The 13,040-nt window shown below is 44.8% G+C and overlaps 1 protein-coding gene across 1 annotated transcript; it reads left to right on the top strand.

Annotated features, from left to right (window-relative positions):
• Positions 1-3,085: 3,085 nt before the first annotated feature.
• On the top strand, positions 3,086-12,341 carry gle1 (GLE1 RNA export mediator). The gene is made up of 14 exons (XM_030723715.1): positions 3,086-3,257; positions 4,484-4,720; positions 5,341-5,499; positions 6,352-6,500; positions 6,607-6,667; positions 7,116-7,373; positions 7,471-7,693; positions 7,786-7,898; positions 8,358-8,570; positions 8,740-9,060; positions 9,956-10,060; positions 10,240-10,322; positions 10,400-10,463; positions 11,680-12,341. Exons 1-14 carry the CDS (start codon positions 3,141-3,143, stop codon positions 11,746-11,748), a joined length of 2,172 nt encoding a protein of 723 aa, XP_030579575.1. The 5' UTR covers positions 3,086-3,140; the 3' UTR covers positions 11,749-12,341.
• Positions 12,342-13,040: the final 699 nt, after the last annotated feature.

The following is a 13,040-nucleotide window of genomic DNA, read 5'->3' as shown; positions in this document are numbered from 1 at the left end:
AGGCCTTCATCACTCTCTCCATACAGCTGAAGGGATGATTGAAACTGCCAAGAAAGTATTTGGTGTATCCTCTGGACAGAGGAAAGAGGACAACTTGGTGGTAGAATGAGGAAGTACAGGAAAGTATTCAAAGGAAAGAAGTTAGCAAAGAAAAAATGGGATAGTCAGGTAGATGAAGACAGCAGACCCGAGTACTGGGTGGCTAGGCGTATCACAAAGAGGGAGGTGGCAAAGACAAAGGAAAAGGCTTATAGTGAGTTGTATGTGAGGCTGGACTCTCAGGAAGGAGAAAAGGACTTGTATTGATTAGATGGTGGCAAGGATGTACAAGAAGTCAGGGTGATTAAAGATAGAGATAGAAATGTACTAATGAGTGAAGTGTGTGCTGAGAATCTTCTCATCTCAAATGAGAGAGGAGGATGGATGGAGGACAGTTAGTGAATCAGGAAGTACAGAGGATCAGTAATGAGGAAGTCAGGGCAGCTAGGAAGAGGATGAAGAGTGGAATGGCAGTTGGTGACAGATGGGTTCAGCTCTGAGCCCCTTCTTGTTTGTAATGTGATGGACCGCCCGAGAGATGAGGTCAGGCAGGAGACTCTGTGGACTATGCTGTTTGCAGATGACACTGTGATCTACAGTGAGAGCAGGGAGCAGGTAGAAGAGAGCCTGGAGAGGTGGAGGGATGAAAGTCAGTAGAAGCAAGCATTAGAGAGAGCGAAGGTGAGTTTAAATATCTGGGGTCAACCATCTGTGACCCCAGATATTATATCCTGGTCAATGATACTTTTCATTGTGTCAAAGTGTCATTTTGTCAGTGTTGTCCCATGAAAAGATATACTTAAATATATGCAGACATGTGAGGGGTGTACTCACTTTTGTGATACACTGTATTTATATTCATTGACCAGGATATGTCCTTCAATGCACATATTAAACAAATATGTAGGACCACTTTAGAAACATCCTTTCTCAGAGTGATGCTGAAAAGCTAATTCATGCATTTATTACTTCTAGGCTGGACTATTGTAATTCATTATTATCAGGCTGTCCTAAAAGCTCCCTGAAAAGCCTTCAGCTGATCCAAAATGCTGCAGCTAGAGTACTGACAGGGACTAGAAAGAGAGAGCAGATTCGGGATTCAGGAGACAGACACCCTCTCTATTTTTAAGATTAGGCTTAAAACGTTCCTTTATGATCAAGCTTATAGTTAGAGCTGGATCAGGTGACCCTGAACCCTCCCTTAGTTATGCTGCTATAGGCCTAGGCTGCTGGGGGGTTCCTATGATGCACTGAGTGTTTCTTTTCATTCACCTTATTTACTCTGTTTATTCTCCACTCTGCATTTAATCATTAGTTATTATTAATCTCTGGCTCTCTTACACAGTGTATCTTTTGTCCTCTCTCTCTCCCCTCAGCCCCCCCTCAGCAGATGACCCCCCCTCCCTGAGCCTGGTTCTGATGGAGGTTTCTTCCTGTTAAAAGGGAGTTTTTCCTTCCCACTGTCACCAAGTGCTGCTCATAGGGGGTCGCTTTGACTGTTGGGTTTTCTCTGTATTATTGTAGGGTCTTTACCCACAATACAAAGCACCTTGAGGTGACTGTTTGTTGTGATTTGGCGCTATATAAATAAAACTAAATTGAATTAAACCAGCCAAAGCAATGGACAGTGCACAAGAGAGGTGAAGGAGAGAGTGCAGGCAGAGTTGAGAGGGTGGAGACGAGTGTCAGGAGTAATATGTGACAGACGGAGAGAGGCGGGAGTGAAAGGGGAGGTTTTGAGACGGTCGTGAGACCTGCTGTGATATACGTATGGTTTAGAGATGGTGACAGGAAGACAGGAAGTGGAGCTGGAGGTGGCAGAGCTGAAGATGTTAAGATTTTCACTGGGAGTGACCAGAAATGAGTACATCAGTGGGACAGCTCAGCCCAAAGTTAGAGAGGTGAGGCTGGGAGGGTTTGGACATGTGCAAAGGAGGGATAGCAGATATACTGAATCAAGGATATTGAGGATGAGCCGCCAGGCAGGAGAAAAGGAGAAAGACCACAGAGAAGGTTCATGGATGTAGTGAAGAAGGACATTGTTGGAAAACTTCTTCAATTATCAAATAATCAGGCCCACTCGACCAGCTCTTGTAAGAGTTTAATTCTTGCAAGAGGAGCAGTCGCTCTCAGCTCAGGCATCAGAATGCTGGGCCATCCCAGCAAGTCACTCTTTATACACACAAACAAACAAAGTGCCAAGCCTGAGAGCCAGGTAAAGACAGAAAACAGGCTCCGTGACTTCCCACGAAACTGGAATGTGATGTTTATGTCTATTAGGACAAACCACCTCCTGAGAAGTCATACAAAGGTTTCCTCTTTACATAGACACATCTCTGTTCATGTAACAACTTATACAACAATTCATATAAGCATGATCGTTATAATTAGCACAGAAACCATTTTTCTAACAGACATGCACAGCGTGCCAGAGGAGGATGCTGGGATAGGGTGAGATGGGGGGAGATAATCCGTTGTGGCGCCCCCTAAAGGGAGCAGCCGAAAGAAGAAGAATCTTGATTTAGAGAGTTTATATAAATCTGTGTTCTTCGTGCAAAGCAACAACTGGACTAGAAACAAATTTTATTACAGCAGATCAGAGTGCAGCTATGAGACGGCATGTTCGCCTCTCCTTTCTTCCTAAAGGAAGCACTGAAAATGGACTGCTGGTACCCAGCAGTGCGAAGTGAATTTAGTTTAGTTTAGTTTATTCGGTTCGTGCCAAACAAAAAACATGCCATAACTAAGAAACCAGGATTGCACAAAAAACATTTATTTCCATTGTGGTCCCAGAAAAAGGTCCCAGTGAAAGTAAATTAACAAAGATTACACGGTTACATATTAAAATTACATAGTAAATGTTACATATTTTAATATGTTACAAACGGTTACATATTAAAATAGCTCACAATAGAGCCATTTTCATCGCTTTGCTGTGAGGTGTGACTATATAGAGAGCAAAGAAATAAATATGTATATAAAGGTCCACGCCTGGAACCATAAAGCCCGGAGGTTGCTGGTCGGATTGTGTTTTGTGTAACGCCGCATGACGATTTCAACCTTAGCTAGCCTTACTGCTGATCAGTTGTAGGTTTGTGTGTATGTGTGTGTGTGGCGCGATGCCTTCTGAAAGTCTACGATGGGAAACTTTACAGGCCTTGAAAAACTCACCAAAAGGGAAAGTGACCTTCGACCCGTTCTGGTTGGAAAGGGGAGAGGTAGGTTACTGGGAGCTAGCTGAAGAGTGGCTAGTTGTAGTTAGCTCGCTTCGCTTGTTTACAGTAATCACAACAGCAGTTTAATGATTGCGATCAGACAATAAGACTGATAGTGTAGTTACGTACATTTTTGTTTATTTTGATATTTCTGATTTTGCTGATTACACATCCACTCCGGCGTATTTAGACTTTTTTTTTACTCCGTTGGCCACAAATACTGGGCAGCTGACTAAAGCCACTGCGTGACTTCCGTCTATAAACTGTGAGCATGATGACCGCTCAGAGTGCTGCAGCGGACACACACCGTAAACACACAGTGGACACATTAGCTTCAGCTCGACCCGCTGCTGTCGAGCTGCATACAATCTAAAGCTGAGAGCCTGTTCCAAACATACGAGCATGTAAGAAAGCAGCGTTTAGTCACCTTATTGCTTACTGCTGACTTTTCTAACGTAGCATGATCAGGACTAATGTTAAAGTGTGGTGAGTACGCAGCTGGTAAAATGTTTATTTAAAAAGGGACAAACCGCATTAATTAACATGAGCTCTTGGATCCAGATTTAGACACACGGAACTAGACTTGAAAAAGTAAAATACACATTACTTGGTGCTGCACGTGTACAGTCATTGGATCATTGCCTCTTGTCAGCAGACAGACTCAAATCCCAGTGAGTGGGGTTGCAGAGTTAGAAGTATCCGATCAGCTGACCAGAGGGACCTGGAAGCTAAATGGGGGTGTAGGAAGGATACAAATCATTTATGTACATTTATTTGTACATAAATGAGAGGACAGCTCAGGCTGAGCAATTTGGGGACAAAGCTGAGATGGTTTGGATAAGCGCGGAGGAGGGAGGAGCTTAAATACAGCTGTCAGGCAGGAGGAAAAGAGGAAGACTACAAAGGAGATTGAAGGACATAACATGCAGAGGGTTGGTGTGACAGGAGGATGCTGGAGACAGTATGAGATGATGGAGGCAGATGAGCAGCTGAAAGAAGTGTGTGGATATCAGCTAAACAGAACAGTATCTTAACATTTGTCTAATCTAATAAACTCTTAAAACCCTGCAGTGAACTGAAAATAAATAACAGTGGGGGGGGGGGGGGGGGGGGGGGGGACTCTCTTTAATGTGTCTTTGTTTTGATTAAATCGTTTCAGCTCACTGAGCCATGCATTCAGCGTCTGCATATAATCCTCCTCTAAATGAAGCCCGCCTGTGTTCTTGCAGCATATTTTAGCAGGTTGCAAAGACACCCTCACCTTGTCCCCAAACACTGGTGTCGTATTGGAGCGTCTCAGCTCGGTGCCGCTTCAGAAGTCGTCCTCCTTCCTGGGCTCCAGATCCGGAGACTCCAGCCCAGTTCTCTCTGAAGTCTCCATTTCCTCCACTGGATCCATCCCTGACATCGGCGCCAGGCCTGCCACACTGTCCGTATCCTCGTCTTTAAAGAATGAGCGAGAGCAGGCAAGTCCTTCATCCTGAATCCGTACAGGCACGGATAAAAGTTTCAGTGGCACAATTTTATTTTATTTATTTTGTCCTGTACACTTTGCTGCTTCAGTTTTTAATTAGATAAAATTTTTAACATGTCTCTATGATGTGGTGAAGAACAACAACAAGCATTTCATATATTTCAAAGAAGTTTATCGGCAGATGAATCACGTTTCTATAAAGAGTCGATATTTAGTGCTGACCCTTCTTCTGAGATTCTCTGGCATGCTGGATATCAGCTTCTGGGCTGGTTCCTGATCAGTTGAAGTTGATCAGTCTGTGGGAATTCTGTTTGCCCACCGTTTCTTTAAGGATCGAACCTGTACTCTTAATTGGATTAAGATCTGGGGAGTTTCCTGGCCCTGGATCCAAAATGTTAATTTGATGATGTCCTCCACTCAGTTATCACTTCTACCTTGTGACTTGGCCCTCTGTCATGAGGGAGATACTGGTGACAGACTGCAACCCTCTCTCTCTCTCTCTCTCTCTCTCACACACACACACACACACACACACACACACACACACACACACACACACGTTAAAATCATGGAAAGTCACCTGACTCTGTTTTTCATGTTACGGCTCTGCAGGCTGTTAGTGATGAGGCGAAGGATGAAAGTCCGGAGGCAGATGTCAGCGGAGTTTCCAGTCCTTCATCTCTACCGGCCCTTTCCCTGCTGTCACCGAAAGCCATGGAGACGGCCGGCCGCATTATCAAAGTTCAGGAGGAACATCGAGAGGAGGCCAAGGTCTAAGTTCTTGGCAATTTTTTCACTGGAAACACTCTGTGGCTCATGTTTGATTAGCGGTCATGAGTTCTAGAAAGACACGTTGCTTCAGAGATTTACACGTCTGTTGTTTTGGCGATTTAAATTTCAAAAAGCGAGTGCCCTGAATCTCCGTTATACTCAGGAAATGGCAGCCGTCTTCCAGCTGACGTCTCAAAAACTGAGCTGTTCACACCAAAATTATCAGATAAATAAATGGCACTAAAGCTGAAAATTCTATTTAAATTAGAATTTGGTTTTAAATGGGTCATAAGTTTAATATGCTGATTAGTGTTTGTGTTCACAAACAATTCATTTTTGGTCAGATCCAAGTTGATCCTGGAAGTGCTAATCATCTTGTGTGAAGCAGCAAGATGATTAGCACTTCCTGGCTACTGGCTGAGGCTACACTCCTCAGCTGGAAAATGGCGGTACGTCCGAGATGGGAACGAGTTTCTGGCCTTTCGATATTTTTGTCCACGAGTGAGGGAAGGAGGGAGCAGGAGACTGACAGACCGGTGCAATATGGATGCAATGTGGATGATGTGATGAAGATGATGAAGTATGCATCTCTTAGACTGCTGACCGCACAACCCAGAAAAGCAGCAGAAAAATGGATGGAAATAAAACAGAAAAGAAAAAATGTATCTGGCATTTCTGCTTTAACCCATTAACCCATTACTGTCAGTAAACTGAATAATTATTCAGTGGGAAGTGGGTTTAAACTTTTTCATACTAACCTCTGCTGGCTCTTGAGTATTTTTGCATGTTGACCCCTGTGTATTATGTATTTTGTAAGGGTCTCACGTGACTGTCTTCATTCTGTTGGCTCAGTTGGCGCTCAGGCTGCGGCAGGAGATGCAGGAGAAGCTGGTGGCGGCGGTGGCGAGCGCCGAGTCAGAGCAGCTGAAACGTTTTGAGGAGCTCATGGAGCTGAAGCAGAGGCAGGAGTACCAGAGCATGAAGGACATGATGGAAAGAGAGTAAGGGCCATCATCAAATATTTAAAAGGATTATGATGCTTAAAGATTTCTGAAATGTTACATGTGATTAAAATCTGGTCTGATTTTTCTGCTTCCTGTACTGCAGAACTAAGGAGAGCATGGGGCGTCAAGAGAAGCTGAAGGAGGAGCAGCGGCACAGAACGAAGGTGGGTGCAACGGTCGGGAAACGTGTTTGTAAAGTTGTACGCTGGTTGACATCAGTGGTGGGGAAAAATCAGAAGTCATTCCTTTTAGCATCTTTATAGACTGGGTATGAAACTGTATATTTGTGGTATTTAAGGGACTTTTAAAAGTCTTTATTTTTGCTTGTGGAACTTGTTTGTGCAGTTTCAAGGTATGATTGTGAGGTGCTTGATGTGCAGAGCCTTGCAGCAGCAGAAGAAGAGAAGATGTTGTTTATTTATGACAGTCCACTGTATTAATGGTCTTTGCATGGAAAACCACAAATACAGGAAGCAAATGTTATAAGTTTCTGTGGCACATACAGTAGCATTTCTTGGGTTCAGTGGGTTGAAAGGTTTTGTCGTCTGCCAGCTCTGTGAGAGAGGAGCCGTTCTGCTCCCGTGCAGTTAATGCAGTTTGTTTGTCTGTCAGATCATGAACCTGCGGCTGAGGGAGGCGGAGCAGCAGCGTCTTCGGGAAGCAGAGCTTGAGAGGCAGAGGCAGGCAGAGGGCAGGGAGAGACTGCGTAACCTCAACAGCATCCAGGAGGAGATCCTGCAGCTCAACCAGCTGCTGGAACCCTCCACCCAGACCAAGACGGACCTCCCACCAGCCAGCCTCATCTCCTACAGCACCCGAGGGAACCAGCTGTGCTCCCAGGTGTCGGAGGTGGTGCGAAAGACAGCAGAGGTCAGTTTGCATCCTGATTAATAAAGCTCGTACTCGTACGCTCCTAATTTCTGCTTGAATTCTTGAAGTGCATGTGTGTTTCTCCGACTCTTTTCAGGGCGAGTTCCCCAGCGTGGAGGACATGACCGTGGCAGAGCGAGCCTTGCACAAGATGAGAGCGCTTATCCGGCTGATGCAGGAGGAGGTGGCCAAGGCTCAAGAGAAAAAGAAGAAGGAGCAAGAGCAGGAGGAGGAGCGTAGGAAGCAGGCAGAGCTGCAGGCAAAGCAGGAGGGGGAGAAGAAGGCGGCGCAGTTGGCCAAAGAGAAGGCGCAGAGGAAAGGTGATGGAGAAGTCTTAGCTGCATCAGCAGCAGCTTGTGCACAAAACAAAATGCCCTGTTTTCAACATTTCCTACTGAATCTCTGCCTGCAGGGTTGCAGAACAGTGCTGAAGACAGCACACTGAAGTGGTACAAGGATCTGCAGGAGGCGGCTGCTCACTGCGCTCAGTCCTTCGATCAGCTCAACTCAGCAAAGGACGCACAGGTGAGTCTGCAGATCCTAATGAAAGACTCAAAACCTGCTGTGGAAGGAATGCGATATTCTTAAGTCAATGCTAGGTATTATAGAAGTGGTGTAAGTCCTGGTTCGTCTGACTTCAGTCGGACTCTTTGTCCTTATTGGGCTTCGACTTGGTACATATAATAATGAGAGAGTAATTCACATTTTATAAAGTCTTTATTGCCCTTGTCTGTATTTATTCTTTATACCACCTTTGGTGCTTTTAATTGGACTTTTATATATTTATTTATTTTTAATTGAGTCATTTTACTTATTTTTGATTTTAGTAGTTGTGGTCCTCCATAACAAGTACACGAGGTGTCACAGTCTGACAGAAAGTGCTACAGTCCAGTAGCCCTGCAAACGTGCACGTCCGAGCAGAAACTGTGTCAGGTGCACGTTGTACTTTTATCATAACGGTTTAATTTCTCTTTTTGGATTCAGACAAAGAAACTGAAGCTGGAGCTCCAGAAAGCCGCCACCATCCCCGTCAGTCAGATCGCCAGCAACTCTGGATCGCAGCTGCGAGAAATCTTCGACAAGATTGACAAGCTGCTGTCGGGACGGGCCGCCGTGTCGGGGGGGAAGTCCGTCTCCACCTCTCAGCATCCGCAAGGCCTCGAATTCGTCAGCTACAAACTGGCTGAGAAGTTTGTGGTGAGTCTGAAAGTGACCCCAAAGGAAGAGGCTGCACTCAGTCCTTTTTTTTTAAATCATGCTTTGTCATCATAGTCTTTTGTCTTGTATTTATATAAACAGTTTTTTTCTGATTATTATTTTATTTTTCTGCCTGTCTTTATTTTTTTATTTTTTTGGGGCTGTGTAGAAACAAGGAGAGGAGGAAGTGGCGTCTCACTACGAAGCAGCCTTCCCCATCGCCGTGGTGGCCTCTGGAGTCTGGGAGCTGCACCCCCAGGTGGGAGACCTCATCCTCGCCCACCTGCACAAGAAATGCCCCTACGCCATCCCTCATTACCCGCCGATGAAGGACGGCACGCCCGTCGAAGAATACCAGAGGATTCTTGGTTACCGCGTAGACGACTCCGGGGTCGAAGGTCAGGACAGTTTCTTAAAGAGGATGTCCGGGATGATCCGTCTGTACGCCGCCATCCTCCAGACCAAGTGGCCCTACAGCTCCAAACAGGGGGTAAAAACCGTCCCACTTCCTGTTTCAGGGTCCCAGTTTGTAATTCTTTAAACTTTATTTATCCGACACATTTTACTCCAAGTGGAAGCACAAAATACCTCAGCGGCTGCAGCACGATGCAATAACAATGATTTAAAACTAACTCAGATGTGAGCTGGGGAATTAATATAATAATTAAGAATGGCGGTCGCCAGTAAAAACAAGGTGGTAAAAGCGAGAATCACAAAAGAAAGTCAGAGATGATGTAAGATGATGAAAACCACAAGTTAAAACCAGTAAAAGAAGCAGAAAAACAATGAAATTAGAATTAGGATCAACAATGTTCTAATAAGTTAATAAGATGTTTAGTAAGCTGCTGCATTTCTGTCCATCTGACCTCCATCAGGTGTATGTGGGCAGCATCTGCACATTCATAGGCCAGCGGCGGTCCTCTGGACGAGTCCCTAACATCAGTCTGATTAAAGATCACCTGCCTCTGAGTCTGTGCTGCCTTTTCCTTACCTGGATTCACCTCCCTTAGCAATGAGGTCACATGAAGGTGGTGGTTCTGCTGTTCATCCCACAGTTTTCCAGTCTGTGTAACCTGCTCCGGAGCAGCACAGGTTACCACGGTTATAATCCTGAACCTCCGGGTTAAACCTAACGTTACCTCCATAAGACAAAACCCTGCTTCTAGGACAGGTCTCTGTTTGTTCAGTGAGTTTATCCAGTCAGTCGTGTAGTGAACACTGGTTTGTTGTCCAGGCAGCTTCAGCAGTTTTGGTAGAGCTGTGAAGAGTTTCCATCAGAGCCAAATATGTGTGAGAAGGACTGTCGGTGACTTTTTCTCTCTGTGTGTGTGTGTGTGTGTGTGTGTGTGTGTGTGTGTGTGTGTGTGTGTGTGTGTGTGTTTCAGCCCGTTCCTCACGGTCTGAACCACGGCTGGCGTTGGTTGGCTCAGATGCTCAACATGGAGCCTCTGGCGGACGTCACGGCCACGCTGCTGTTTGACTTTCTAGAGGTGAGTCTGGACATATCGTGCACATTAGTGAGCTAACGTGAAGGAATGGCGGGTGATTTAACCACAGCCCCTCAGACTCTTAAAGTCCTGTTAATTAGCGACTTTAAAAAAAAAAAAGTTGAACTTCTTTGTGACTGAAAGCAGCTGTGGATGTAACTCCTGGGCATCGCTTCCTTCAGGTTTGTGGGAACGCTCTGATGATGCAGTATCGGGGACAGTTCTGGAAGCTCATCCTGCTGCTGAAAGAGGAGTACTTCCCCAGGTAGAGAACGGTAAACAGTAAACGTCTCACCTGCAGCTGTGATGTAAGAGGTTTAACTCTGAGGTGTTTCCGTGCAGGATCGAGGCGGTGACCAGCAGTGGACAGATGGGCTCGGTCATCAGACTCAGACAGTTCCTAGAGGTACGTTACCCGCTGCCAGCAGTGCTGTTGTCCACATGAAAGGTTTGGATATTAATTTGAATTGTAGGTGTAATCAGTCGCTTATTTTAGAACTAGTGAAGTACATCTCTGGCTTATGGTGCGGTACCCAAAACCCAGACTTCAGTACAAAATCAGGAGCAGAAGGTTCAACAACCTGCAGACTCAATTATTTAATATCCGCTCAGTGTGAGAGTCATAACTGCTGTTATGTAGGTCACACTAGTTTCTCTTCCTGTGACAGGTGAAATATTAATCTAGCTGATTACAATGTAGATGGAAATAAAAAAAAGCTCCTCAACGAGTGTCAAACTGAGGATGAGAGAGAATCTGACGGGGCGTGGTCATCGTTGGGCGTGTTGATGCAGAGAGAAGGTTTTTGGCATCGCAGCTGTGAAACGCCCCCACGCCGCTGACCCTGTTAGTAACTGTGACACTTCCACACATGCTGCAGTAAACAGAGCCCAACAGGACTGATCAGCTGCAGACCAGCTCTTTCACTGATGCCCGATCCGTCAGTCAGGATTGGATCTCTAAAGTGGACGTGTGCAGACTGTAAAATGCATTTAGGTGCGTGTGTGAATTTAAAGTCTTTTTAAGGTTCATCCCAAGCAGCCTTTATTCTTCATCACCCATGAAGCTGACTCTGGCTTGTTCTGTGGTTCTGTCTCCAAGAGGTGAGGCTGAGATGGTTTGGACACATGCAGGGGGGGGATGGTGGATGCACTGGACAGAGGATGATGAAGATGGAGCTGTAACCTGTAAAAAGAGTTTAATCAAAGCACCTGTTCAAAATTTAACTGGCAAATGAAGAGGAGGCGCGGCTGAAACTAAAGCTGTCTGTATGCAGGTTAACGACCTGTAAACTCAGACGCAGAAATATTAGAGTCAGTAAACTTGATCTACTGGACAAAGTGGGAGGAGTTGTAATTCCAAGCTTGGTTGTTCTTCATCATGCATCTAATAAAGATCATGAAGAACTTGATATACAAGTCAAAGGCCGTTTATCTAAACGGCACATTTAAGCACACCAACAGTCTGGAAAAAGTTCCGTTTTATTCTCATGGATCTGAGTTTAAACCGTACAGCATTTAAGGAGCTTCTGAGGAGTCGGATAGGCCTACCTCTGAAATCAGCCTGCCAGCGATGTGCGGTATTATGTTTTGCTGCTTTTTAATCATTGTTTTTGTGATCTCAGACGTCGCTGCAGAGCCGACAGATCAGTCCGCCCAAAGGCCAGCTGAGCTCCATGTTCTGGAGGTCTTGATGGATGAGGAGGAGGAGGAGGAGCCACGTTGGATGATGCTGCTGCATGACGCCGCTTTAGGACTGAATAAGACAGAAATGAGCTCAGAGCTTTGGTGCGATGATGGGGAAACAGCCTCTCTGAGTAGGAGAGGCAAAGCTGTTCTGTGGTTCTAGTTTCATGGAGAGATCAGCTCTTCGAGATGAATGACGCCGCGTACGAGAGCTGCTGAATTCGAAGGGTTTTTGTACCTGTGGACTCTAAAATAATGAAGGGAAGAGTTCCTGGACATGAGCATCCTGGATATGAGGTTTACTCCAGCTTTGGTCATACTCTGCTGACCTTGTGAACTCTGGTATCCTGTTTCTGGTGGAGACGCTGGTTCTTTTAACCTTAAATGAATTGACTGCTTTCCTGCTGGAGTTCATGAGCTTATTTAAATTCCCCAGTGTGTCTGAGACGCCATCGCAGCCTTAACTTTCATTTAGTGGTGTCCTGATGGGGGAATTCTTAGGCAATTTTAAATTATTTTGCTGATTCAGAAACATTATTTTAGTTTTAGTTTATAGTGTTTTGTTTTTTGTAGCAGGAAAATAAGTTTCCTTTAAAAAAAAAAAAAAAGATAACTGACTGGTTTTAAAGTCTTTCAGCTACACAGACTCCGGTGATATTTTGGTGCGCTCCTGCCTTTGCTGCTTATGTGTCTGCAATCAATCATTGACTTTTTGTAAAGCATCCTTTATTCAACTTCAAGCGCTCCACAGATGACTGAATAATGAATAAAAATTGGATTAAAAGCTACTTAATTTAAAAAGAGAAAATGGAATGATGGTGCAGAAGAACTAAATGATAAAGTAAAAATAAAATGGTTAATGCATTTAGAGGTACTTATTGTAAATCCCTTTTGTTTAAAAAGTGTTTAAAAGCTTCTGAAATGAAAGCTATCAGCATCTGAAGATCTGCTGAAGTCAGGCTGGGCTGTACTTCTGTGCAATACCAAACTGCGCCACCAGATGGTGCAGTGAGCACGTTTTCAACCTTTATTTAACCAGGTGAAAAACGCAAAAGGAGGAAGTTTAAAGAAGTGCTGGTAAAACGCTGCCCCCTGGTGGTGACAGTTTGGATTCTTCAGAGGGAGAATTACAAAGAATACTTTTAAAAGCTGCTGAATTAAAATCCGGCCCAAAGAAGCAGGTTTCAAGTTGATGTCAAAAGGTTTTGAAGCCTCGATGAAGATGTTTCTGTGCGTGTTCAGGTAGGCTTTAAAATCCACCAGTCAGTACTTCAAAAACCCGATGCTCATGTCCACACAT

This window comes from Archocentrus centrarchus, unplaced genomic scaffold (assembly GCF_007364275.1).
Source record: "Archocentrus centrarchus isolate MPI-CPG fArcCen1 unplaced genomic scaffold, fArcCen1 scaffold_26_ctg1, whole genome shotgun sequence".
Lineage (NCBI taxonomy): Eukaryota > Metazoa > Chordata > Actinopteri > Cichliformes > Cichlidae > Archocentrus > Archocentrus centrarchus.
Note: the sequence above shows the minus strand (reverse complement) of the source record. Positions and strands in the feature narration are given on the sequence as shown.

Coding starts and splice junctions, on each gene's coding strand:
- gle1 (XM_030723715.1), top strand. CDS start 3,141: ATGTGTGTGTGTGGCGCGATGCCTTCTGAAAGTCTACGATGGGAAACT. Junction 5,500..6,351: donor AACATCGAGAGGAGGCCAAG/GTCTAAGTTCTT, acceptor CTGTTGGCTCAG/TTGGCGCTCAGGCTGCGGCA. Junction 10,323..10,399: donor AAAGAGGAGTACTTCCCCAG/GTAGAGAACGGT, acceptor GTTTCCGTGCAG/GATCGAGGCGGTGACCAGCA.